The sequence below is a fragment of the Callorhinus ursinus genome, unplaced genomic scaffold (genome assembly GCF_003265705.2).
Source record: "Callorhinus ursinus isolate GAN/ISIS: 27379988/994484 unplaced genomic scaffold, GSC_fseal_2.0 scaffold15, whole genome shotgun sequence".
NCBI classification, from domain to species: Eukaryota; Metazoa; Chordata; class Mammalia; order Carnivora; family Otariidae; genus Callorhinus; species Callorhinus ursinus.
In genome coordinates this window covers 39,661,317-39,686,746 of record NW_027397077.1, presented here as the reverse complement: position 1 = coordinate 39,686,746, position 25,430 = coordinate 39,661,317, and the positions used below count along the sequence as shown (strand labels likewise).

Genomic DNA, 25,430 nt, shown 5'->3' with positions numbered 1-25,430 from the left:
CATTCCAATGCAGCAATAAAAGCTTTGAGCCTAAATACCCACTGAGTACAGTTTAGAGTCAAGACTAACTAAACACTAACTACAAGCTCGGGGACTTTCCTGTAGGTTCCTCACTACACCCTTCGAGGTGGGCGTGTCCGCCCGCCCTGACTAGCTCAAAACACACAGGTGTGGCGGGGTAGGGAGGAGGAGGCGGCGGAACGAAGAGGACTGGATTCGAACCCCACACTCCTGAAGGCGGAGTCCTGGACTGGGCGTTCCAAGGAGGTGGAGGTGGGGAATCCGGCCCTGAAGCCTGCCAGCCGGGCGCCTCGAGCCCCCACCTCCGCGGTGGCTCGGGCTCCCGCGGCGGCCCTGGGTCACAAAGGCGGTTGCCAGGCGCCGGTGGAGAAAAGATGCGGCCCGGAAACAGCAGCCGCCACTCTGGAGCTTGCGGCCCGCGGAGTTCAGCAGGTGAGCCCCCGGCCCGGATGGTGGGACCGGGCCCGGGCTCCCACCGCCACCTCCGCCTCGGCCAGAGCCGTCTGGCCCCCACCCCCGGTTAGGGACCCCCGTGGGACAAGCCCCTTCTTCTCGCTGCGAGGGAGAGCCCACTCCGGGCAGCTCCAGCCTCTCTGGATCAGGATCGCAATTCACAGTTTACGAGGACCTCAGCTGCATTTGGACGCTTACTTCCCCTTTCCCAGGTGGGAAATCAAGGGACTCGGTTTCTTGGAACGGGAGTGTGAGAGGGAAGACTTTTTGGCCAGGAGTACGAGGTGTTCCTTATCTGGGAGCTATTAAAGCAGCTTGAACAGACTTCCAAGGTTCAAACCCCCTTGGAGTGGATGACAGTGATTTCTGGGTGGTGGGAGTGGAGGGGTGAATCGTCTTGATTTAAAACTTGGTGGAAGTGGCTTAAAGATCTGGGATCAGAAGCCCTCTCTCATCCCCACGTTGGTTCTGTCCAGTACTTAAGGCGGGACATTTGATAAAAAGCCTTTTACGTCTGGCCCTATTTGCTCTTAGGAGGGGAGCCAGGAAAAGAATCCTGGGATTAAATAATCTTTTTGGTCATATACTGAGGAGTTAACACCCTCCACACCCCACCTTGCCATCGTGCTGTACCAGAGCAGCCCTGATCTTGGATGTATTCTCTCAGGGTGATGATATCAAGCATCAGAAGACTTTCATAGGCTGTTTGTAATAGATAACCAACCCCTCGGTGTCAATTTTTCATCCTAAAGCAGTCCAGATATTTGAACACAGTATGTGAAGGAGTGTACAAAGATAAGGAGAGACATAACAGTTGAAGGAAAACAACAAATCTCCTTTACGCTGACCACAGTCAGGGACAGGTCTTCTGGTCTGAAATGTCATCAACTCTTTTTAAAATGAACTTTACTGTCTTACAAACTATGGTGGAGGAGTCAACTTTTCACAGCATTTCCTGGGCAATTACTGGATGGGATGGGATCAGATCTACTGCTGTTACCTTTTGTGGGAGAAGAGAAAAGGGGCAGAGAAATATACTTGGCTGGAAAGAAAAGGGAACTGCTAATGCTATGCCCCTTACCATAATAGGTAGGTGCTCAAGAAATGTTAGCTTCTTCTGAATTCAGTAAAACCTTTTATATATTGGCAATTTTAAAGTAGAATGATGGAAAATCCAAATTCTACTTAAATATTTAGTTAGCAACATCTTCCCAGCCCTTTGCTTTTTCTTCAAAGGGGCGGGGGCGGGGGGGGGAAGAATCAAGATCTTAACCACTAGGTCTCCCATAACAAACCAAAAACAAAACAAAACACACATAGAAGAATTACCTTTAACCATTTTTAAGACTGTCCTTTGGAAACTTTTTTTCTTTCTAGCCTGGTGTAATTCTTCTGAGGTGGTACATAAGTAGCTCAGGGCTCTGAGAGAGCTATTTCCCGTCAGAAAACAGGTTTTTAGGGCCAAGAGGAGATTGTCTCCATAATTAATACTGAAAACCTTAAGTTCCTTAAAAGGGATGGCATAAGAAGTTCTCAGACTGTGAGTACATCAGAATCCCCTGGAGGGTTTGTTTAAATGCAGATTGCAAGCCCTACCCCCAGTTTCTGATTCTGTAGGTGTGAGGTAGGGCCCAATGTGCATTTCTACATTTCCAGATGATGCTGAAGCTGCTAGTGCCAGGATCACACTTTGAGAACCACTGGTATAAAGTACCGGGAATTAGAGTCACAAATATTTAGTAAGACATGGCTTTTCTGAGCTTCCAACCATAAATAATGTCTCATCATGAAGTGCCAGCAGCCTCTGTCACCTCAGAGGTGTAGATTCTGTCTTTAGCAGTACACAATACAGTATATGTCCTAATAGTGAACTGGGATACTCCACTTTGGACAAATCCATTTCCTCACCTGTAAAATAGATTAAAACCTACCTTCAGAGGCTTGTGATAAGATTTAATAAAGTTTTAGTACACATAGCAGTTGCCAGATTCAATACTTGCTACCATCCACTACTGCCCTTTATAGAATTACTAGTATCCTTAACATCTATTGGAATCTGTTAAGGAGAACTACAGAGTAAGTTAAAGCCAATAATGAAACAAATAAATGTGAATTTAAACGGCCGTGCCCTCCCCCAAACCATGCTAGGGAAATTCCATGTTCTGATTCCTCTTCTTTAGGACTGTCAATGGCAGGATACCAGCTCTGGTCACCATGGACCCCACTGGACGAGAGCTTCCAATGGCTGCGGCACACAACACCTACACCTTCTTCAAAGCATCCCTTTAGGGCTTCCCCCCGCTTCCCACATACCCCTTCTGACCTTGAAGTGCAGCTGTGCTTTCAAGAGGTCACTCTAGTCCTAGATAGCCCATTTCTGGAGCCTGGGGTGAGTCCCAGGTTACCCTGCCACACATCAGAGCTCCGAACCATGAACAACAAGAAAGGGCTGGTCAGGAAGCCCCAGCCTGTCCGCCTCAGTGGAGTGGATTCCGTGTTTGGCAGGGTCATCACAGCTCAGCCACCAAAATGGACTGGGACCTTCAGAGTTTCAGACAAATCAGCCTTTTGCAAAATCATCAGCCGGGAGAACCAGTGGCCCACTGGACTTAAGGAACCTCAGATTCAGATGACAGTGACCATGTGCAAACAGATGCTGCGCTCTATCCTCTTACTGTATGCAACATACAAGAAGTGCACCTTTGCCTTGCAACACTCCAAGTAAAGGGTTCCCATCTGATTCCTGTTCCTAATACCATGTCCTGTGCTATGTGCCTGAAGCTTACAGAAACCTGTCCATGTAAAAGAAACTGACATCATCTGAGCCATCTTGCTTTTCTGTCAAGCAGTGACAATTCAGGAACCCCTTTCCTCCTCCCCCCCACCAAAGGCCAGTGACAGAGCAAAGGAGAACATTTCCATTGTAAAGTTGAACATTTAAAAGAGAGTCAAACTAGTGTTGACATGTACATGTGAGAAAGAACCATTAAACCATATAAACCAATGAGCCTTGTGTGAACTCACTTAAACATCTAAGACCACAATGAGATGGGGAAACAAAGGGGTATCAAGGAAGGAGATTATGACTTTCCAAGTACATGAGGATGAAGGGGTCAAAAATCTATAGATGGGTCAAGGATTAAAAAAAATAATAAAAAACAAAACAAATAATCTCCCCCACCAAATCAACAACAAAAAAACCTTAACCAACCACATCCTAATACCAATGGAGAGGGCAAAAGTGGATAGTAATATTAGCAAATATTAAAGAATATTTGTAGCCTGGCAAGAAAGAACTTGGAAGCAGCAATGAAACTGGGCTTTCTGGCAGAACACATGAGAGCTCCCCATTTTAGCTGGTGTACTGTTAGTAATTCTGCAGAATTGTTATAATAAGTCTATAGGTATAACTCAGAATAATGTGAAATAAACATATATACAAAGTCAACATGAGTTTGATGGTGACTTTTCCCTTTTTATCTTATATCTACATGACCAAAAAATTTTTAAAAAGTAGCCAGAATTTTCCTTTTGGACTTTCTTTGGGCATTGACCAGAAATTCTTTACTCCTCAAAAAATATCACAAAGATCTTCTCATCTCAAATAAAGATGATCTTTAGGATAGGAAACATGGTTTTTATTGGTAGAACTGATGTGTTGGCACCAGTTTCCATTATTTCTCTGCACAAACCCCAACTGAATTCCATGTAACCCTTGATTTACGAAGGAAATTCAGAAAGAGGAATGAGGTAGTTGAGGCAGAACTTAAAACAATTTATTTGTAAAACTGGTACAATCCTAAATTTCTAAGTTTCAAAACTAGCTTTCAAAGCCCAGAATCATTGACTATTCCACAGCAAAGCACTGCCATGTTTGCCCAGACTGGCAAGTAACGCTACAGTGGAATCCTGAGCCAGGATCTTTGATGATGTTAGATGACCTGTGAAATTGACAATTAAGGTGATTCAGTAAAGCCCACCCTCCTAATGACAAAACAGGATGCTTCCGGTAAGGAAGGTTAAGACTGCAGATTCCAAACCCTGAACACAAAATGTGAAGAGGCTAGCAGAGATGGAGAAGGGGCATCCGTCTCTCTGTGATCTAATCGGAGTTATCATCACTCTCATCACTATCTTGCTCCGTTTCTCCATCACTTACTTCAACTTCTTCACCATCCTAAGGGGCAAAGGATAATTAGATATTTTAGGTCATGTAGGTGACCCCATGAATTACAGTACTGCTCCCATAGGATTTATAACTGTACTGTATCATTGTTAAAATCAGTGATAGGTGTTAAGCCATTCATTTGAAAAAGGAATTGAAGCTCCCCCATTTTTCTTGTATCATGAGCATGGAGGTAGGCCACTGTGATACTGACCTATGACATTCCACAACTGAACCAAATTCACATGACTTTTAAATAAGCCATGGTTTTCTACCTCTACTGCATGTGTGTGACACAGAATAAAGCAGGCACTCAATACAGAATGAAATGTTTGCTAAATTAAGAATTCTGGTGTATCTCCAATAGCCAAACTGTGGAAAGAGCCAAGATGTCCATCGACAGATGAATGGATAAAGAAGATGTGGTATATATACACAATGGAATATTATGTAGCCATAAAAAGGAATGAGATCTTGCCATTTGCAACGACGTGGATGGAACTGGAGGGTGTTATGCTTAGTGAAATAAGTCAATCAGAGAAAGACATGTATCATATGACCTCACTGATATGAGGAATTCTTAATCTCAGGAAACAAACTGAGTGTTGCTGGAGTGGTTGGGGGTGGGAGGGATGGGGTGGCTGGGTGATAGACAGTGGGTAGGGTATGTGCTATGGTGAGCGCTGTGAATTGTGCAAGACTGTTGAATCACAGATCTGTACTTCTGAAACAAATAATGCAACATCTGTTAAGAAAAAAGAAAAAGAAGAAGATAGCAGGAGGGGAAGAATGAAGGGGAGTAAGTCAGAGGGGGAGACGAATCATGAGAGACAATGGACTCTGAAAAACAAACAGGGTTCTAGAGGGGAGGAGGGTGGGGGGATGGGTTAGCCTGGTGATGGGTATTAAAGAGGGCACATTCTGCGTAGAGCACTGGGTGTTATGCACAAACGATGAATCATGGAACACTATATCAAAAACTAATGATGTAATGTATGGTGATAAAAAATGGAAAAAAAAACAAGTAAAAAAAAAGAATTCTAGTGTATCTCAATAGGAATTCAGCATAAAATTCTTTGGTCTGTAACTCTAATCTGGGAGGTTTGCTTAGGAGAAAGTACCAAACTAATACCTATCTCAACAGGAATTCAGCATAAAATTCTTTGGTCTGTAACTCTGATCTGGGAGGTTTGCTTAGGAGAAAGTACCAAAGTATCGTCTGCTTCAAAATTTTTTTATGAGAACAAGGTAGAGGTATACTATACAAATCATAAAAGTATTTTTCATGCTAAATGATCTTTCTGCATTAGCCTCAGATTGCATTATAGAGAGGCTTCACAGCAGGGGTTCTTAAATCTGAGCTTCTTGGTATCTAAAACCCACCTGAATTTTAACAAAATTTTATAAACATACACATTTTTCTTCAGCTTTCTTTAAAGTCCTAAAAGTGGCCCAGAAAAGAATAAGGACCCCTACTCTTACTATAGTCCTCAGTGATTGCAGCTTTTGATTCTGTGCTTTAGCTTTCATCTAATGCGTTCATATTTCTATTTTATATATTCAAACATATTTAAATGTTTTAACTCATTTTTCTCAGCACTCAGAGGACACTTGACCTTTTCTCCCCTCTAAAATGGTTTCAGATACAAATTTAATCCCAATAATGAAAAGGAATTTTTAACTCTATAACATATGCCACAACTTGAGATACTCTTCTGGCCCCCACAGAACTCATATAAAAATAAAAACTTTTCTGGAGAGAATGGAGATGGGCATAGAGATCTTTGATTATAAACATAAGCAAGGAGGGGGTGCCTAGCTGGCTCAGTTGGAAGAGCACGCAACTCTTGATCTTGGGGTCGTGAGTTCAAGCCCCAGATTGGATATAGAGATAACTAAAATAAAGAAACTTAAAAAAACAACAACCCATAAGCAATAAAAGTTCTATACTTTCTACTGACTCAGAATAATTAACAAAATACAACAATCAACTGCACACTTGGGCCTTATGCAGAGATACCTCCGTTGCTTTGCTCTTGGAAACCTGGGATGCTGTATCATCCTCACTCTCCTCGGAGTTCTGGGACTTAATCTCTTCACCCTAAATGTGAATGCGCCAAGACAAACGGTGGGTTATAATTATCATATTTGGGGTTTCAAAGGGAGAAAAGCTGTTTAAAGGCAATAGAAAAGATAATATTCTAGGCATTCAAACATGGTCAGACACAGACATCAACCTGTGATCTAGTATCTAGAGAAGTGATAATCAATCCAAGGTTTCTGAGATATGTGTGGCTCTAATATAATATGTAGTTTTACAAAAAGCCCATTGCTGTATTCTAATATCATACTACATTTTACAAGGCCAGGATGTATCGGTAAATATTGTTCTGAAAATGTTGAATATTGTTCTGAAATTTCCCCAAGACCTTAAAGTGTATGACCACAGACATACCAACTACAAATGGCCATGTTGAGGCTGAAAGACTTTATACAAAGTGGTTTAAGAACATCAGCTTTGCATCCTTTCTCTTTGGACTCAAACCCTGGCACCTCTCACTTATTGCTGAATGACTTTAGGTAAGTTACTTAACCTCTCCAAGCTTCACTTTTCTCATGGAAACAATAGTGTTGTTTTATTATAGTATTTTGTTTAATAGTATCATGGAAATAATAGTACCTCATAGAGCAAATGTGAAGAAAGAAAACAAGGTCTCCAGGGTGCTATTCTTTTCATATATAAGATTATAAACCCCTGAGCTATTGTAAACATGAATGAGAAGGACTTGGATCCTATATGAAAATTGCTAAAACTCCAAAGCAGTAATATAAGCCATACAAGATTTCAGCCAGACAGTTCAAAGACCTTAGAAATGTTTATTTGTTAAAATTAGGCAGAGAACAATAAAAAATCTAAAAAAAAATTACAAGGCTAAAAAAAAAAATAGGCAGAGAATAATTTCAGGAATAAGACAGAGTGGTTTAGAAAAAGACCCAAAATAATTTAAAAAGTTTGTCCACATAAACGAATGTTATTATGAATCTACCCCCAGTAGTACTTACAGGAGGCCACTCTGGCTTAGGAGAGAGATTTTATTGATCTGGCTCTTCTATCTCTGCAGCCTTGTTGTTATCAGTGGTATGTTTTGGTGCCTTTGCTGGCTAGGATGAGGGGTGGAACCCATGACTAAGACCAGAAGCAATGTGTCCTAACTTTAAGAGGTAAATGGCCACAGCCTTAAGAGAAAGGCAGTCTTATAGAGAGAACAAGGCTTAGTTGACCTCCTTGACATACCTTCTAATGCTCTTACAAAGAGTGGGAGTAGATTATCTTGGGCTGGGCCCTAGGCTTACCTGCAAGTCCCGGTTTTTGAGGTTGCCCAGCCAGAAAGCCTCCCTGCAATTATTGAAGATAAGCATGGCTTTCACTCTGCAAACTAAAAGCTCCAGGGTCTTTTTGAGCAAAGGCACATGTTTGGTGAGTCTTGTGTCCTGGTGAATCTAAATGGAAACAAAAGCACCCAACTCATCTGGATTTATCATGCTTTCACATTCCTATACAGAAACTTTTGAATTTCTGACATCTTGAACACTGAATAAGAGCATTAAGTCCTCCCAGTATAGGTCAGAGACATGTTCCATTAAACAGTAATTTGGCAGAGTACTCTGAAGAGAATGGCAGCTCCCCTTCAAGGTAAAAGAGCCTAGAAGACATACCACCAACACCTTAGGTTCTTCTTCATAACCTCTTATTGACCAATTATCAATGAATTTACCTAAAATGTTCTTGAACATGTATTATACTGATATTAAACAACAGAGTATCCCTATTTAGCTAGGTGTCCCTGAAACTCCATTGTTCAACAAATTCTAAAAGTTAGAACTAGGGGGAGAAGTGAGTAATAGAAACTGGACTGAAAAAGAATTTGGTTTGCCCATGACTATAGAGTTCTATGGTTCTGTGTTTCTTCAGACAAAAAGTGACAATGGTTCAACTGTAGGCTTTAAGTGGAAAAATCCTCTAACAGTAAAATGTTCTCACAAGAGACAGATGTGTTCCTTGACAAGTAAATAGTACAGCTGAAAAGCTCTGAAGATGTCTGCTTTTAGAACCACCTCTTGTCTCTAGCAAAGAATCATGACTTACATAATATTCCTCCCACCCCGAGTACTTTATAGAAGCAACACATCCACCAACATTCTATATCTCTCACCAAAGAGAAGCTTCTACAGGAAATAGTGCTACGGAGTTTGAGTCAAACTTCAGGTGCAGAAACTGCCCTCCTCTACATGACTGCCCAATTTCAACTAGCAACTAAGGATCTGACCACTCTGAATTAAACTGCCTTTGGGCAGAGAGTCTCAAAAATAAAGACTCAAGAAGGGTAAAAAAGGAAGAAGAAACTGGAGACTGTGGATCTCCTAATCACACTGCAGATTAAGCCAACAGGCAGGCTGGTGCCATGACCTGCTTTCCTTCTTACCTTGGAATGCCCACATAGGTGATGAAGCAGCCTTGTATCCAACTGGAAGGTTTCCAGTAAGCTCAGAACATCCTCCTACAACCAACAAAATCATAAATGCCGTATTAAATGTTCTCATTTCATTTTAGATGCAACCAAGGGCTCCAAAGAGGATAAACTTCACAGGTTCCAGCTGTGTATTAGCAATCATCTCAATTTGGCCCTCGAAAGTAGGGCTAACTAGCTATCCCCCCCTTTCTCTTTCTAGGTTATGAGGAACCAACCAAATACTGTGGGAGTGTCTTGCAAACTTGCTAAATATGTGTAAGAAATCATCACCTTTGTTACTATCCTTATTTCATTACTATAACCCTGGATCTCACCTGGCCAAAAAAACCTCTCAAGACTACCTATTACAGTGGCGCCTGGGTGGCTCAGTCGGCTAAGTGTCTGACTTTGGCTCAGGTCATGATCTCGGGGTCCTGGGATCAAGCCCCACATCAGGCTCCCTGCTCAGCGGGGAGTCTGCTTCTCCCTCTCCATCTCTCCCTGCCTCTCCCCCTGCTCGTGGTCTCTCCCTCTCTAATGAATAAGTAAAATCTTTAAAAAAAAAAGTCTGTATGTTAAAAAAAAAAAAAAAGACTACCCATTACAACAGCAAAGAGTTTATAACACAAATGAATTATTATTTTTATTCCTGAGGGTAGACTTTGACAAGCGCAAAGGAATAAGCAAATGACACACTGATATTGAGGTCCTGGGAGTGTAGCAACACAACAAAATCAAGCTAAAAGGAGCAACCACCCTCAGATCCGGCGCAGAAGTAGAAAGGTGGGTTAAATCAGAGTGGGTCTAAAGTTCAGCCTACTTTGGAATATTCGGTCCAATATGGGCATCTCTGGTGATAGCTGAAGTGGACCAAAGGAGCCAGAGTAGAACTGTGGCCCAGAACCTGGGCAAGGGGACCACCCCCACTCCCAGCCTAGGAGCCACCATGGATAGATCTTCTGAGCAATTGTACAGAACCCATCTTTCTTCTGTGTTCTCAGTTCTTACCCGGTGTTTTCTAAAACTGAAGTCTAGGAGCGGCATACACTGCTTCAGAAATGCTTCCACAAAGAGACGCCCATACTGTAGAAGAGAAGAGACACACTGGTGATGACCTCTACTGAGGTCTTTCACACGAAGAGCCCCTGACTGAGGTAGCATAGCAACACCCAGCCCAGGGGTTTTATTTTCTTATTTTTGTATATAAAAAAATAAACTGGGAAGAGTCCAAAAGTTAATTTGGAGAATGTAAGCTTAATGCAAAAACTAAATGGGCCTCTAACTAACCCTCAGAGTTAGGCAGACTTATCTATCCTATACATAGCCAATGGGCAGAGGCCATAGAAAACAGGTGGACCAGGCTGTCTGAGAACCACTTACTCCCAAAAGGAAAAAAACTGTGTAGAGCTGAGGAAGCACATAACTAACTGCCAAATTTACCAATCAGATAAACCACTCCCCCTTCTTACCCATCTTCTGCACTGGCACCAGGGTGGAGTAAAGAGGAAGAGAGGAACCAGGGGATAACAAGAATGGGGCGCCATCCAAATGGAAGGAACCATAAGGAGTAGGAAGGACACATTCTCCTCATAACGTTTCCTAGCTCCTAACCCATCATCAATTCTAGGGCTAATCTGGGCTCTCCCCCAGGGAGAGAAGTTTGGGTTATCAGGATACCAGCTTCCACATTCATAAGGCCAGCCATGGGCTTTAAAAAGAGGAATCAGGGATGTGTGGGTGGCATAGTCGGTTAAGCGTCCAACTCTTGATTTCAGGTCAAGTCATGATCTCAGGGTCATGAGATGGAGCCCTGCATCAGGCTCTGCACTCAGAGTGGAGTCCGCTTAAAGCTCTCTCCCTTTCCCTCTGCCCTTCCGCCCTGTGTGCATGTTGCTCTTTCTCTCTCAAATAAATAAATCTTTAAAAATAAATAAATTAATTAAAATAAAATAAAAAGAGGAATCACCCACCACTCCTTCCTCCCTATTGCCTGGGAAGGAATGGCAAGGAGTGACTAGTGCTCCTGAAGTCAGCTGTCCTGAAGCCACTCCCCATAGTTCTCAGACTCAGGTCAAAAGTTTTCAAACTCGTAGGAAAATCAGCTTCTCCAGTCATCCCACTACTGTGGGAAAACATATCCACTGTCTTTTCTAAACTACCACCTGTTAGCACAGATTCTGAAAAATCTGGCTTGTGGGCAAGGTTATTAAGCAACTCCTTTCAGCTGAGGCCATTTCTAGAAAGATCCACAGGAAGAATAAATACTAAAGAGGGCCAGGTCAAGGAGCACCTGGTGGCTCAGTTAAGCATCTGCCTTCGGCTCAGGTCATGATCCCAGGGTCCTGGGATCGAGCCCCGAATTGGGCTCCCTGCTCAGCGGGAAGCCTGCTTCTCCCTCTGCCACTCCCCCTGCTTGTATTCCCTCTCTCGCTGTGTCTCTCTCTGTCAAATAAATAAAATCTTAAAAAAAAAAAAGAGGGCCAGGTCAATCTCTCACCTTCAAACATACATGCAGAACAGGACGACTATCAAACACCTGGAGATACAAAAGACAAGAAACCAAAGCTGAGGTCTGCTTGTTTGAGCACCCCCAGCCTCTTCCCCATTGTGCAAAGCACAGCTCTGGGTGTCATAGAGAATTCTAAAATGAAGAAGGCATGTCAACAATTAAATTAATTATGAAACAGAATAAAGTAATCACCATCACTGAAGTTCAAAAAAGGAACAGGGAAGCAAAGAGTAAGAATTCTAACTCAGGATATTAAGAAGATGGCATTACAGAAATCCAAACCTTGATGTGAAGGCTTAAAAAAGATAGATGAGAGGTGGAAGGAGAGAGAATGACATTCTGAGCTGGGAGAATAGCCTAGCAAAATCATGGAGTAAGAGTGCAGAGTGTGTATGAGGGATAAAGAAGGCATTCAGGGTTGGAAGAACGAGACAGTGGGATGGGAATATGCTCGGGTCACAGAGGACCCAAGACAAGGTGAGAGCCATTAAATAGTATTGTGGCATAGATAGGGAAGGAGAAAGAAAGAGAAGGAAAAAGACACTGCCTCGGGAGAGAAGAAAGAATTATCCCCGATGGGTAGAGGGACAAGGGAAAAAGACAGGTGAGAACAGGTCCCCAAGGAAGGGAGGGGAAACGAGCAGGGAGAGTCCATTTTGGAAGCCAGGACCCTTCTCAGTTTCTGTAGTTAGCTGGTGAGGTGGGTCAAGGAGCCTGCATACTCACCTTTATCAGGCTGATGAGGATACTGAAGTCTCGAACAGCCATATTCCAGTAGAGGAGCTTCTCTTCATGAATCTGGGGGCAACCAAATATATAGGCACTTCTGAACCAGCCAAGTACTTCTCTTACTGTATTTCCACTAATACATGGGTCTTGGATTACATAGTTATTCAAAGATTAATTTAAGCCAATTATTCTCTCAGATGTTACCAGTGCACCCACAAGATAGTTCTGAGGCCTGCATAGGGTGCCTTATAGAGAGTTTCTAAAGAGGACTCCTCTTCAGGAACTTCCAAGTAGGAAAAAGCCTGTGCAACATACCTGCTGGTTATCAGATCCCTGCGGCTTCTCTGATTCCTAGGCTCTCAGCGGTCTAGCTCAGTTCTGGTTAGCAGGCAGTGGCACAGCATCTTAAACAGGCCTGCTTACCTCATGCCAGCGCACGAGCAGCAAACTGCCGGGCATGGGAGGCTGCGACCAAAGACATTTTTTCCAGACCAAAGACTTGCTTATGGAGCAGTCTGAGCCTTCCTCTGGGCAGTAGCCAGGGAGTATAGAGCCCAATCCTCCCTCAAACTGGAAGGAAAGGAAATTAAACCAGGAACTCTTTGACAAAGAATCCTGGATCTCTCTAACTCAAAGGAAGTAGTTTAGAAGAAACCCTGGACCCAAGAAATAGAAGATGCAGCAGCTTCCTAGTAATCAGGTCTACCTCTTGTGGTGGGAATATCTGACCCACCTGTTGTGAGTCTGCTGCTGTGCCAGCCTGAAGACCCTTTACTGTCTTCTCTAGTTCAGCCATCATCACACGGAAGAAAATGACAAAGGTGTGCCTAGAAGAGGGGAAAACATGCATGCTCACACAACAACGACTGGTTAGAAAGAACTTCCAAGGAAGAAGTCAAGGAACCAAAAGTCATTTCCTTCCCCCACCTCTCAGAACTTCCTTTCACTAGGGTCCACTGTTAAAGGATAGGGGAGTGGAAAGGATTCATGAAGGAGCCCAAGAAGATGGCCTGTCAAACAATGGCGTTAACATTATGAAGGGAGACTGTGTAGTAGCATGGCAGGAGCTGTGAGGTAGTGGTAAGAAGATCCAAGTTCAAGTTCCTAATTCCATACTGCCTGTGTAAGTCTGAGTAAGTTCCCTCTCTAATGCTCATTTTCCTCATCAGTACAACAGGGATAATAATACCTACCTCACAGAATCACTGAAAGGACTGAATGGCATAAAGAATGTGAAAGTGCTTTATAAACTTTGCATGAGATAAAAAACCCATTGAGATGTACATGATTAGACACAACACTTTATCCTAAGGGTGGTTAAAATATTAGATAGTCTCACTTTTAAAGGATGAAAGTACTAACATGAGATGTTTGATGACTAAATATCCATTGTCTTTGAAGACTCTACTGAAAATTCATTCCTTACTAAGGTCCTTTCACATGGGTAGGCTGAGAGCCCCTTGAAAAGAATGCACAGTAGACATTCTATGTGTTGAATGAATGACTGTACCTACCATCTGTATCAGAATTAAATGAAGGGTGGGCCTACTGGGAAGGGGGCCAAGGCCAGGTCACCTTTACCGGGCCGGAAAGGCAGGGTTTGGCCCTGGCAACCACACTGCGATGTGGTTCGAGATCCTGCCCAGGATCGGCATCATGGCCGTGTGCTTGGTCATCCCTTGCATAGCCACGGCGCACATCCACAGGTTCAGTAACGGGGACAAGGAAAAAAGGGTTGCCTATTATCCATATCCGTGGAGTTTGATGCAAAGAAATAGGTGGGTCTCCATGGAGTTTGATGCAAAGAGATAGGTGGGTCTCTGGAGTTAATCGTTACTATGTGTCAAAGGGTTTGGAGAATATAGATTAAGGAAGCATTTTCCTGACTGATGAAAAATAACTCAGTCATACTCATCTACCTCTTCTAGAAAGTTATGCAGTGTATTAATGTAGTGCATAATAAAAACAACAAAAAAGTAAAAAAAAAAATTAAATGAAGGGTAAGGTAGTTATTTGGAAACCACATACATTGGACAGTATGATTCTAATTAGGGAAAAAAACTGGAGGAAGAGAACTCCCTTACCTGGTCAGGGTAGGGAACGTGGAAGAAGATGCATCTTTAGGAGAATTGATCAATTCTGGGACACCAACCCCAGCAATCTCCTCTATGGCCTTCAGAACACTGCTTGTATGCTCCAGGTAAATGCTGCATTGAGAGCCACAGGAATATAAACACACATTACAGAATTCCTAAATCAAGACTTCTTTCTTGACATATTACCAGGTACTTAGCTTTGTTTATTTATTTATTAAATTTAAAGATTTTATTTATTTAGAGAGACTGTGTGTAGATGCACCCATGCAAGCAGGAGGAGGGGTAGGAGAGGGAGAAGAGAATTCCAAGCAGACTGCACTGAGCGTGGAGCCTGACACAGGGCTCAATCTCATGACCCTGAGATCATGACCTGAGCAGAAAATAAGAGTCGGTTGCTTAACCAACTGAGCACCCAGTCACCCCGCCAGGTACTTAGCTTTAAAACAACTACTAGTGTTTATTAATTTTTTTAAAAAGATTTCATATATTTATTTGACAGAGAGATACACAGCAAGAGAGGGAACACAACCAGGGGGAATGGGAGAGGGAGAAGCAGGCTTCCCGCAGAGCAGGGAGCCCGATGCGGGGCTTGATCCCAGGACCCTGGGATCATGACCTGAGCCTAAGGCAGACGCTTAACCTACTGAGCCACCCAGGCACCCCTGCTAGCATTTATTTTTAATCAAATGAAGATTCCAGGTAATTATCAGGAGATAAAGAAAATGACGTTTCAATTGGAAATACAGTTAGACACTTTGGAATTGATGGATGAGTCTTGGATATAGTAGGCAACAAACTATTATCTAACTCTCATTAACAAGGCAAAATACAACAGCAGACTCCCCCATTTCCTCCAGCTAGTCAGGAACTAGCTGACAGTATAAAAAAGAACCAGTCGGGGGCGCCTGGGTGGCTCAGTTGGTTAAGCAACTGCCTTCGGCTCAGGTCATGATCCTGGAGTCCCGGGATCGAGTCCTGCATCGGGCTCCCTGCTCAGCAGGGAGTCTGCTTCTCCCTCTGACCCTCTTCCCTCTCATGCTCTGTTTCTCATTCTCTCTCTCTCAAATAAATAAATAAAATCTTTAAAAAAAAAAGAACCAGTGGGGCACCTGGGGTTCCTGGGCACCTGGCAAGAGATCCCAACAATGGCAAAATGGACTATCTGGCTCATGGAAAGAAACCAAGCCTCTCACCTGAGCAAAGTTTGGAGCTGTTCAGTAGGGATGCTACTCTTCTCTTTCTCCCCACTTGGCCACACCCGACAGAGGAACTGTTTGGCCAACGAAGCTGTTGGAGAAGCAAGACAAAGACCCTCATGCATGGAAAATTGACTATACTCTTGTTTTTCAGGTTTTTGGGGGATGATTAATGATCAAAAGGATTGTTTTTTTGTTTTTTTAATATTTACTCTGAAGTTCCTAGTCTGACAATTTGAAAAAAGCTACCGTGGGTTCCTGCTTTACTGGTCCTTCGACCAGAAATAAACCCATTTGTCTAGGACCCAATGCATCCCACCATCTCACCCTGCCCTGACACATACACAAACATGAACTGAATAGACACACACTGCTGGGCAGTAGGAAAACCAATCTTGTTTCTCCTGGGCAGATCAATAAGCCATGCCCACCTTAAAGATTCACACCAAACCCTCCCCTTTTAATCATCAATAAATAATAAAAGGCTTGTTTTGCATTTTCTTCTTGCTTCCTGTGTGTGCTGCCAATTAGAATATATAATTAGTTGCATTCAAAGAGCTATGACAAAAAAATAAAAGAAAAGGATCAGGAGGGGCGCCTGGGTGGCTCAGTCGGTTAAGCATCTGCCTTCGGCTCAGGTCATGATCCTGGGGTCCTGGGATTGAGCCCTGTGTTGGCCTCACTGCTCAGCAGGAAGCCTGCTTCTCCCTTTCCTCCCAGTTCATGCTCTCTCTCCCTATATCTGTGTCTCTCTCAAATAAATAAAATCTTAAAAAAAAAAAAAAGAAAGAAAAAGGAAAAGATCAGGAATGGGGCCCAGCTTTTCTTTACACTTAATCAAATCTTATTTCTCCTTTCTCCCATTTTATTAACCTAGCAGTTTGTATCTCTTTTTGTCAAATGTCTCAGATAATTTACAAAAAAAAAGAAAAAAAAAAAAAAGGACATGAATAAACAGAAGCCAAACAGAAAATTAGCTAGCCAACTGAACTAACCAAACTCAGACTAAGCAATATCAGCAGAAATCAGTCATAGCTCCTTCTGGGAAAATGTCCTTCTTGATATGGTAAGAGGGCACATCCACTCTTATGGGGGGTTTCACATGTAAAATATACGAGGTCCTAGGATGCCCTAAGTTTGTAAGTTTGAGTTAGTTATTAATCCTATTCATGAAGAAAAAAAAAGAGGATCTGGGCCCATCACCAATTTTTTCTTTTTTCTGAGCAGGAGCTGTAGATTTCTCCAAAATGACCATCAAAAGTCTGATGAGATAAAGAGCACACTGGAAACTGGGAATGCTGTGAGAGAAATTCTGCAAGTAATTGAAGCTCTGGCTGTAAAGGAGACAAGAAAGAAAAAAAAAAGATATGACAAGTGTAAAAAAAAAAAAGATATGACAAGTGTTACAGATATGTCTAAATTCATGAATTGTCCAAGTTGACTTGCATATTTATTGGTCTAATCAGAATCCTCCTCATTTTCAGGTGCTTTTGTGGCCACCTTCTATCAAGACCCTGATAGAGAACCTTTAGCCTTGTATGAAGAAAGCCAGGGCAGAACAGAGCCCAGGGCCTGGAATGCTGGCCTGGAAGGGGTCATGTACACCAAGATACCCAAAGAGGAGTTTACGCCACACTTACATGAACAACCCTGGACAAATTATTTGCTCTTAAAGCCTAAGGCAACACAATGAGAATAAAGTTTCAATTCTAGGTTTACAGGGACAAATGAAAGAAAACTATAAGACAGAGAAAGCAGAGCTTTTAATAAGTGTGCCATATATATATGGTCAGCTTTCAATGCACTGAAATAATGGGAGATGGGGCGTCAAAATTAATCCAAAACTGTAGCTGAAATAAAACTAGCGTGTATTCTCCTGATTGATTGTGGGAAGGAGGTCAAACAAATTTAAAAGCACTATATTTAAAATGAAGTAAGGTCTTGCCCTATAGGCGGGGATGATAAGCATTGATTACGGATCCAGAGACAATGTAGAGGAGGTGAAAGACAAAATTACTCTGGTTGAAGCTGGGAGCCATGCCTCTTAGATCTCCTTTTCACCTCCCTCTTCCACTGCCTTGCCCTCAGCCTAGGCTCCTCTTCTTTCAAGACTGGAAGGAAATCAGTGGTAACTACTGCTACCTAATTAACTGACCCTACTGAGAGACAGAGTAGATTTCTGGAAAATCAAGAGTCGACTACAGGTCACTAGTGTTTTCGACATCATTACCCGAAAAGGCCAACTTTACAGGATGCAGGATACCAAAGATTTAGTAGGATTTTTTCAATAGTTTCTAATGTTTCAGGATTTATCTGAATATACAGATGAAAAAGCTCATATGACTGAGGAAAAATAGCTGAAAACATGTTTCCCTCACAACTACTGAGAGGACACCCAAGTGATTTCGAAGAAATCTTGCTAATCCTGTTTTAGTTTTTGGGACAACACTCTGGGATATGTGGTCTCACCTACCTGAGCAATTCCTCCAAGGACTGGTCGGGCTCTCCTTGCTTCAGTCGGTTGGTAAGGACCTCAAGGGCTGAGTACAGTAAATTGTAATTTTCAAGTTGAAAAAATCCACTCCTAAGGGAAATTCAAGGTAAGATGGTTGAGCTTAGTTTTAGGAAGATTGCCTAAACAGCATTTGAGGATCCTGGCCTCCAGGCTATAACATCAGTAAGTCAATGGAGGAAAAATCAGAACTAGAGCACTGGAAGTACCCAGGTACCCAATTCAGTCACAGCTCTGAGTCTCACACTACAAGGTGAAGGGCACCTGAAACAGTCTTACCTAACGGACCTAACAATCCTCTTAGGTTCATTTTCAGGGAAAAAAAGCTCTCCTTCATTTGCTACATTTTAGAGAAGTCTCAGCCTTCATCCACAGAAAAACCAGAAGTAACTTCGTCAATTGTTAAATCAGTATCGATTCCATAGAAGGTCCTCAATAAAAAACTTACTCCTTCTGTAAGTCTTGATTATTCTATCTTCAGATTATCCTTCCTACTGTTCCCTCTTTCCCAAGCTCAGGTCATCACTCTAAGCCAGGTCCTTATCATCATCACATATGCAGATCACTGAGACACCTTTTGACTGGTCTTTCTGCATCCCTTTCCAATCTGTCCTGCACACTGCTGCCAAAAGGATTTTCCTAATTAATTTCACTAAACCTTGCCTCTGATCATAAAACTCCAGAATTGCTTTTCTGTACAACATTCAAACTCTTCTGACCTTCAAGGCCCAGCACGATCTGAGCCCCTAGATTTTCTACTCCTATAGAAACATCTCTACATCACCAGTGGTAGTCCTTCCGCCTTTCAACAAATGTATTCTGAGGGTCTATAATAGGTCAGGTTTTGGGGGGGAACAGCTTTGAGACACAAATTGACATACAATGAACTGCATGTATTTAAAACGTTGTGATCAGGTGACATATATAAACCCATGAAACCATCACTGCAATGAAAATAATGAACAAATCCATTACCCCCAGGAGCTTCCTTACATTCCTTTGAAATTCATCCTTCACTCCATCCTCCTACCCAATGATAGGCAACCACTGATCTGTTTTCATCACTAAGAGATTATATGCTTTTTCCTAGGGTTCTATATAAATGGAACCAAATGCCACATACTCTTATGGTCCTTTCTATTCAGTATAATTTTTTTCTTCATCCATGTTGTTGTGTGTAGTATTCCACCATATGAAAATTTGTTTATCCATTTACTAGTTGATGGACATTTGTTTCTAGTTTGGGGCTATTACAAATAAAGCTGCTATAAACATTCGTGCACAAGATTTTGTATAGACATATGCTTTCATTTCTCTTGAGTAAATACCTAGGAGTAGAATGGCTGTGTTGTATGCCAGGTGTATGTCTATCTAACTTTTTTTTAAGGAACTGCTAAACTGTTCCAAAAGTGGGTGCACAATTCTACATTTCCATCAGCAGCTTGTGAGAGTTCCAGGTGTTCCATGTTCTCACCAATATGGTAAGGTAAGTCTTTATCATTTAGCCATGCTGTAATTTTAACTTGGAATTCCTTAATAACTAATACTATTGAACATCTTTGCATGTATTTATTTGCCATCCATATATCTCCTTGATGAGGCATCTGATCAAATCTTTTGTCAGGCACTGTTTTTAAGGACTGGGGATACAATAATGATTGGTTTCAGCTCCCATGGAGCTCATGGTCTAGCAAGGAAAATAGATGAACAAGTAACTGCAATAAAATGATAATAAGTCTTATCATAAGAGGATACTAGAGTATTTGGAGAAAACTGGGAGTTAGAGAGGCAGAAAGGAGGAGGCTTACCTGCCCTAGAGGTCAGAGAAGATGCCCCTGAGGAACTAAAGTTTAAATCCAGATGTCAGAGATGAGTTAGAAAAGACTGGTGATCAAGGAAGGTGGGGATCCAGGTAGAAGAATGAGTATGCGTGAAGTCTTCCAGGTGAAAGCAATATAGGGTACTGAAAGTGATTCAGGATAGCTGGAGGGTATAATGTAAGATGAGTGGAAGAGCAGGAGCCAGATAATAGAAGGCCTTAGAAGCTAGGGGAAAGACTGAACTCAAGAGAAATCTAAGGACAACCAGAACCAAAGTTGGGACAGGATAAGATTGGGTTTGCAATGGGAAGACCACTGACTACTATGTGAAGGGACTAAGGGAGGGCAACTGGAGGCAGAGACCAACTGTGAAACTAATCTCGTCCAGGTGAGATGATGGGAGTCTCAAAGCAGTGCAGCAGGAGAGCAACAGATGGCTATTTAGATGTTATTTAAAAGATAAAATTAACAGGATTTGGGGATCTGATGTGGGAGAGAGAAAAGGTAGCGAGTAGAGAAAGGGACAAAGAGTCTACGGCCATACCACCCTGAACGCGCCCAATCTCGTCTGATCTCGGAAGCTAAGCAGGGTCGGGCCTGGTTAGTACTTGGATGGGAGAAAGGGACAAAGAACAACTGCTGGTTTCTGGCTCAGACACTGGTGGTACCATTTACGTAGCCCGGCAAAGCTGAAGGAGCTGTGGTAAGGATGATACATTCCAGTTTGGATGGGATGTGTCTGAGGTGTCAATGACACATCTAAGGAAGTGTTGAGTAGGCAGTTGGATATAAATGCCTATAACTCAGAACATAAATTTCAGCACAAATTTAAGCTCGGGTGAGACTGCCCAGAAAACCTGTATAAGAGAGGAGCCAGAGCCCAGCCCTGAAGAACAAAAGCATTTAAAGGACACATCTCCCTCATTTCTACTCTCACCCATGCCATGCCTTCCCGACCCTTCCTCTACCTCCCAAAATGCCATCTATCCTTCAGGGCCCTATGAAATCCCATTGTTTCCACAAAGTATCTCTAAATACCCCAGCTCAAAATGTATTCAGCTCTTTAACATATAATCTGAAATTTACCTACAAGTTGTTCACTTAACATTTTTAAAAGATTTTATTTTTAAGTAATCTCTACACCTAGTGTGGGGCTCCAACTCACAACCCTGAGATCAAGAGTCTCATGGTCCACCGACTGAGCCAGCCAGGTGCCCCAGTAACAATTTCTTAAGTAACAGTCTCTCCAGTGTTATTATGGAAAGGCTGCCACAGAAACCCAGCTAAGAATCAGATGGCCCGATCTATTACAGGTTAGCCAATATCAAGTCACCTAATTTTCAAACGAGTTAAAATCATTGCCATATAAGACATAGAGGGTACAAGATTAAACAAAATGATGCAGACAAGAACACTTCAAAAAGGACAAGTACCATACTTACATAAGACTTTTGGAGCCTTTTCCTTCTTTTCTTTACCTCAGTGCCTTGGTGACTGCCAAATAAAAGCAAGTGCATACTTGATTATTTCTACCTACCACATCTGCCACTTACTCACCAAGCAAAAAGCCCATGAAAAATCTGCAGTAGCCTCTGATAGCATGAAGACATTATGCGGTACTCCTGAACTTTCATTCTTGGACCATCAACTACACCGTGGTTCTCAGCAGCCAAGCACTAAAAAGGAAAAATGCTTTTAGGACAGTTGTTTCAGCAATTGCCCTCACTTTTCCTTCAATATTTCTCAGCCAAAAATGAAATCTCTTATTCACTTAGTAATTTCTAAATTTTTTTTAAAGATTTATTTAAAAATTTATTTATTTATTTGAGAGAGAGAGAGCACACGTACGCATGAGAGTTGGGGGAGGGCAGAGGGACAGAATCTTCAAGCAGATTCCCTACCGAGTGCAGAACCCCATGCAGGCCAATCCCAGGACCCATGAGATCATGACCTGAGCTGAAACCAAGAGTCAGACACTCAACCAACTAAGCCACCTAGGCATCCCAGTAATTTCTAAATTTCTATAATGATAAGATAGGCTGCTGACCTGAAAATAGTTGTGAATGTTCTCCAGATGGTTACACATTGGAGCCAGCAGCTGAACAATACTATGAGCAATTTCTTGGGCAGATCTCTGATGGAGATGTGAGAATCCAATATTCCGGTTTCCTTTACTCTATAATAAATTCAGAGTTACTGGGGGAAGAAACCGCTGGATAGCATCTCTGAAACAGAGTTTGCTAAGGAGTTTAGTCAGACCTGGGTCACAAGGCAGGAGTGGACAGAAGAAATTGGCTGCTTGCCTAAAACTCTATTCTGACAGAGGGATCTTGCCCTGTCTTCAAATTACCAAGAGATTGGCTTTTATAGAGTACAAAGTGTTTGATTGACAAGTATAGACCCATAATTACTAATGAGATAAAGTGCACACAAAAATAGAAATCATTTAGGCTGATAAAAACATCGAGCAAATAGTGAGTACAAAAAAAAAAATCAAACAACTGGATATATTAATGTTTAAATGTTTACACCTGTAACTTTCACATTCTGTTGTTAGCATCATTCCACTGCTTCACCAGATGCTACATGCACATTTGTACATTATATAACCATATGAGGTTCTGGCCTTCTCTAGATAGCCAACTACTACTACATTGAGGCTTGGGCACAGGCTCAGTTTGGAAGGCTTTTAAAAGCAAAACCCAAATAAAGAACAGGATTCAGGAATGCTCAGGGCATTTAGAAATATATATCCTGTTTAGGGTGGCTTTTTTTATTTCTCTATTTCAGAGTTCCTTTCTAAAGCAAGGTGAATGGGCTCTGGAAATGAGGCTGCCCTCATGCTACCCAGTGACCCAAACATAATGCCAAAGAAAGTGATAACTTATTCATTAAGACCTCCTGGTTTCCAAATTCATTAAGGGCAGGGCTTGTGCTTCTGCCTATACTAACCTTGAGGAAGGGGATTCTCCTGGCAACAGAGGGTGTCAGCATATTCTCCAGTTTCTGGGAGAGATCTTCCAGCAAGAAAAGCAGCTCAGGGGGCTGAAGTTGCACAATTTCCGTAGCCTGTCACAAGGAGGAAAGAAAGGATAATTCCAAGTATGTCCTCGCTATCTTTTTGAAGGAGCACATTTCAGGTTTACTCTTCCCAATGAGTGAAGAATCTGACCATTCCCAAAAAAGGGGGAAATTTCCCCACCTCATATAAATGGCTGTTGTGCTCTGTCAACAAATCAAAAAGTCAAGCACTCCCAAAGTAAAACGAATTTCAAATTATTAAAATAGGAATCCAAGTGAGTATAGTTTTAGAAAACAAAATTTTTTTTTTTAAAGATTTTGTTTATTTGTCAGAGAGAGAGAAAGAGCACAAGCAGGGGGAGGGGCAGAGGGAGAAGCAGGCTTCCCGCTGAGCAAGGACCCTGGGATCATGACCCGAGCAGAAGGCAGATGCTTAACGCTTAATGGACTGAGCCAGCCAGGCATCCCAAGCATACTTTTTCTCTAGAAGTAAATGTCTCTGTGTATCCTTCCAGCTGTGGACTTGAGGTGCACTTCCTAAGTACCCTGGGATAAAAAAGGACTAATTCAAGTGAATTTTGCTTTTCTCTGTTCATTAAATAATCCTTTCGTATTTTCTTTCCCTTAATGTTTTGCTACTATTAACTCCGTGCTGGGTCCCTAAAAAGGTATAACACTACCAGAAGCAGAATGAGCCAAATGCAATCTCATTTCAAACTGTTTACACAATAAACATTTATGGAGAATCTCTAAGCTGATGTAGAAAGATGGGGGTCGGGTGGGAGGGTCGATACTATCTCTACTGTGAAGGAACTTACATTCTTATAAAAAATCTATAGTAAATTCCATGATATTTTTAAATTTTTAAATTTTTACTTTTTTATTTTACTTATTTATTTTAAAATAAGCTCTAGGCCCAAAGTGGGGCTTGAACTCAGGACCAGGAGATCCAGAGTTGCATGCTCTAATGACTGAGCCATCCAGGCGCCACTCTCTTTTTTTTTAACCTGAAGAAACTACTCTGGTGAAATCCCTCACCAAAAGTTACCTCTTCTGTGAAAATGTGCTCTACTTCCAACTTCATTATAAATACCATTCTCTCCTCAAAGTTTCACTGGTACTTGGTTCAGACCTTCGATATAGCACATACTGCTAGTTATGTCTGCTTCCTTTATTAGATTATGAGCTATTTGAAGGCTAGCATCATGCTGTATGCACTAGTGTACTGCCAATGTCTAGATTAGTGTAACACATAAAAAAGGCCTGGATAAACATCTGATGGATCCTGAACAAACATCATGAAACAGCGAAAACAACATTAACCTCTATAAACCAGAACAGTGCTGCTCTACAAGAGTAATCTAAATAGCTTATTAGTAGTAAACTAAAATAAGGATCATATCATTAGCATGATCTTTCATAATGCCTAATACATTGTAAAAAAACTTATTTATAAACATCGAGATGATAATGGGGGCACCTGGGTGGCTCAGTCAGTAGACCATGTGACTTTTTTTTTTTAAAGATTTTATTTATTTACTTGAAAGAGAGAGACAGAGCATGACTGGGAGAGGGAAAAGCAGACGCTCCACTGAGCAGGGAGCCCCGAGGTAGGGCTCAATCCCAGGACCCTGGGATCATGACCTGAGCTGAAGCCAGATGCTTAACCGACTGAGCCAACCAGGTGTCCCAAGCATGTGACTCCTGATCTTAAGGTCATGAGTTCAAGCTCCATGTTGGGCCTAGAGCTTACTTTAATAATAAATAGATGAATAAATAAATAGGTTGTTTACCTTAAAAAAAAAAAAAAGATGATGAGGATGATTATTTATCATTACTTTCACTACACATAAAAGTTCTGGAAGCCAGAGTCCACCTTCTCTCAATGCCATGGTGTTCTTTTTTTTTTTTTTTTTAAAGATTTTATTTATTTGACAGAGAGAGACACAGTGAGAGAGGAAGCACAAGCAGGGGGAGTGGGAGAGGGAGAAGCAGGCTTCCCGCGGAGCAGGGAGCCCGATGTGGGGCTCGATCCCAGGACCCTGGGATCATGACCTGAGCCGAAGGCAGACGCTTAACGACTGAGCCACCCAGGAGCTCCACCATGGTGTTCTTTTAACAATAAGAATAGAGCTGAGAAATTTTTTTTTTCAAAGACTTACTTATTTGAGAACAAGAGCAAGAGAGAGAGAGAGAAAGCATGCAAGCACGAGTAGGAGGGGCAGAGAGAGGGAGAACGAATCCCAAGCAGACTCTGTGCTGAGCCAGACTCGGGGCTGGACTTCATGACTCTGAGATTGCACCCCAAGCTGAAACCAAGAGTCAGATGCTTAACCAACTGCGCCATCCAGGCACCCTGGGCTGAGAAATTTTCTGAAACAAGATTCAATTCTAGGA

The 25,430-nt window shown here is 42.1% G+C and overlaps 3 protein-coding genes across 7 annotated transcripts in view; 2 read left to right on the top strand and 1 right to left on the bottom strand.

Moving 5' to 3' along the window:
- The first annotated feature begins 16 nt into the window (after nucleotides 1-16).
- On the top strand, nucleotides 17-3,481 carry FANCD2OS (FANCD2 opposite strand). 3 transcript variants are annotated; one of them, XM_025884972.2, is made up of 3 exons: nucleotides 17-453; nucleotides 687-1,563; nucleotides 2,655-3,481. In XM_025884972.2, the coding sequence occupies exons 2-3, from the start codon at nucleotides 1,353-1,355 to the stop codon at nucleotides 3,197-3,199; spliced, it is 756 nt and encodes a 251-aa protein (XP_025740757.1). In that variant the 5' UTR covers nucleotides 17-453; nucleotides 687-1,352; the 3' UTR covers nucleotides 3,200-3,481. The 3 variants fall into 3 exon arrangements, with proteins under 3 accessions (XP_025740757.1, XP_025740758.1, XP_025740759.1); XM_025884973.2 differs by lacking the exon at nucleotides 687-1,563 and having other exon boundaries at nucleotides 136-453; XM_025884974.2 differs by lacking the exon at nucleotides 687-1,563 and having other exon boundaries at nucleotides 138-686.
- Nucleotides 3,482-4,228: 747 nt separating this feature from the next.
- FANCD2 (FA complementation group D2) overlaps nucleotides 4,229-25,430 on the bottom strand; it is a 55,583-nt gene continuing 34,381 nt past the window's right edge. For all 3 annotated transcript variants that reach the window (XM_025884965.2, XM_073901633.1, XM_073901634.1), the window contains 15 exons: nucleotides 22,965-23,081; nucleotides 22,060-22,188; nucleotides 21,570-21,688; nucleotides 18,154-18,264; nucleotides 16,884-17,014; nucleotides 15,678-15,771; nucleotides 14,473-14,595; nucleotides 13,122-13,215; nucleotides 12,386-12,457; nucleotides 11,648-11,686; nucleotides 10,159-10,233; nucleotides 9,124-9,198; nucleotides 7,994-8,140; nucleotides 6,660-6,740; nucleotides 4,229-4,651 (listed from right to left, as the gene is read on the bottom strand). In XM_025884965.2, the coding sequence (XP_025740750.1) occupies nucleotides 4,577-4,651; nucleotides 6,660-6,740; nucleotides 7,994-8,140; nucleotides 9,124-9,198; nucleotides 10,159-10,233; nucleotides 11,648-11,686; nucleotides 12,386-12,457; nucleotides 13,122-13,215; nucleotides 14,473-14,595; nucleotides 15,678-15,771; nucleotides 16,884-17,014; nucleotides 18,154-18,264; nucleotides 21,570-21,688; nucleotides 22,060-22,188; nucleotides 22,965-23,081 (1,482 nt within the window). In that variant the 3' untranslated portion in view covers nucleotides 4,229-4,576. The remainder of the gene's footprint in view (nucleotides 4,652-6,659; nucleotides 6,741-7,993; nucleotides 8,141-9,123; nucleotides 9,199-10,158; nucleotides 10,234-11,647; nucleotides 11,687-12,385; nucleotides 12,458-13,121; nucleotides 13,216-14,472; nucleotides 14,596-15,677; nucleotides 15,772-16,883; nucleotides 17,015-18,153; nucleotides 18,265-21,569; nucleotides 21,689-22,059; nucleotides 22,189-22,964; nucleotides 23,082-25,430) is intronic.
- Nucleotides 14,012-14,258, top strand: LOC112833688 (NADH dehydrogenase [ubiquinone] 1 alpha subcomplex subunit 1-like). The gene is made up of 2 exons (XM_025884975.1): nucleotides 14,012-14,166; nucleotides 14,201-14,258. Exons 1-2 carry the CDS (start codon nucleotides 14,012-14,014, stop codon nucleotides 14,256-14,258), a joined length of 213 nt encoding a protein of 70 aa, XP_025740760.1.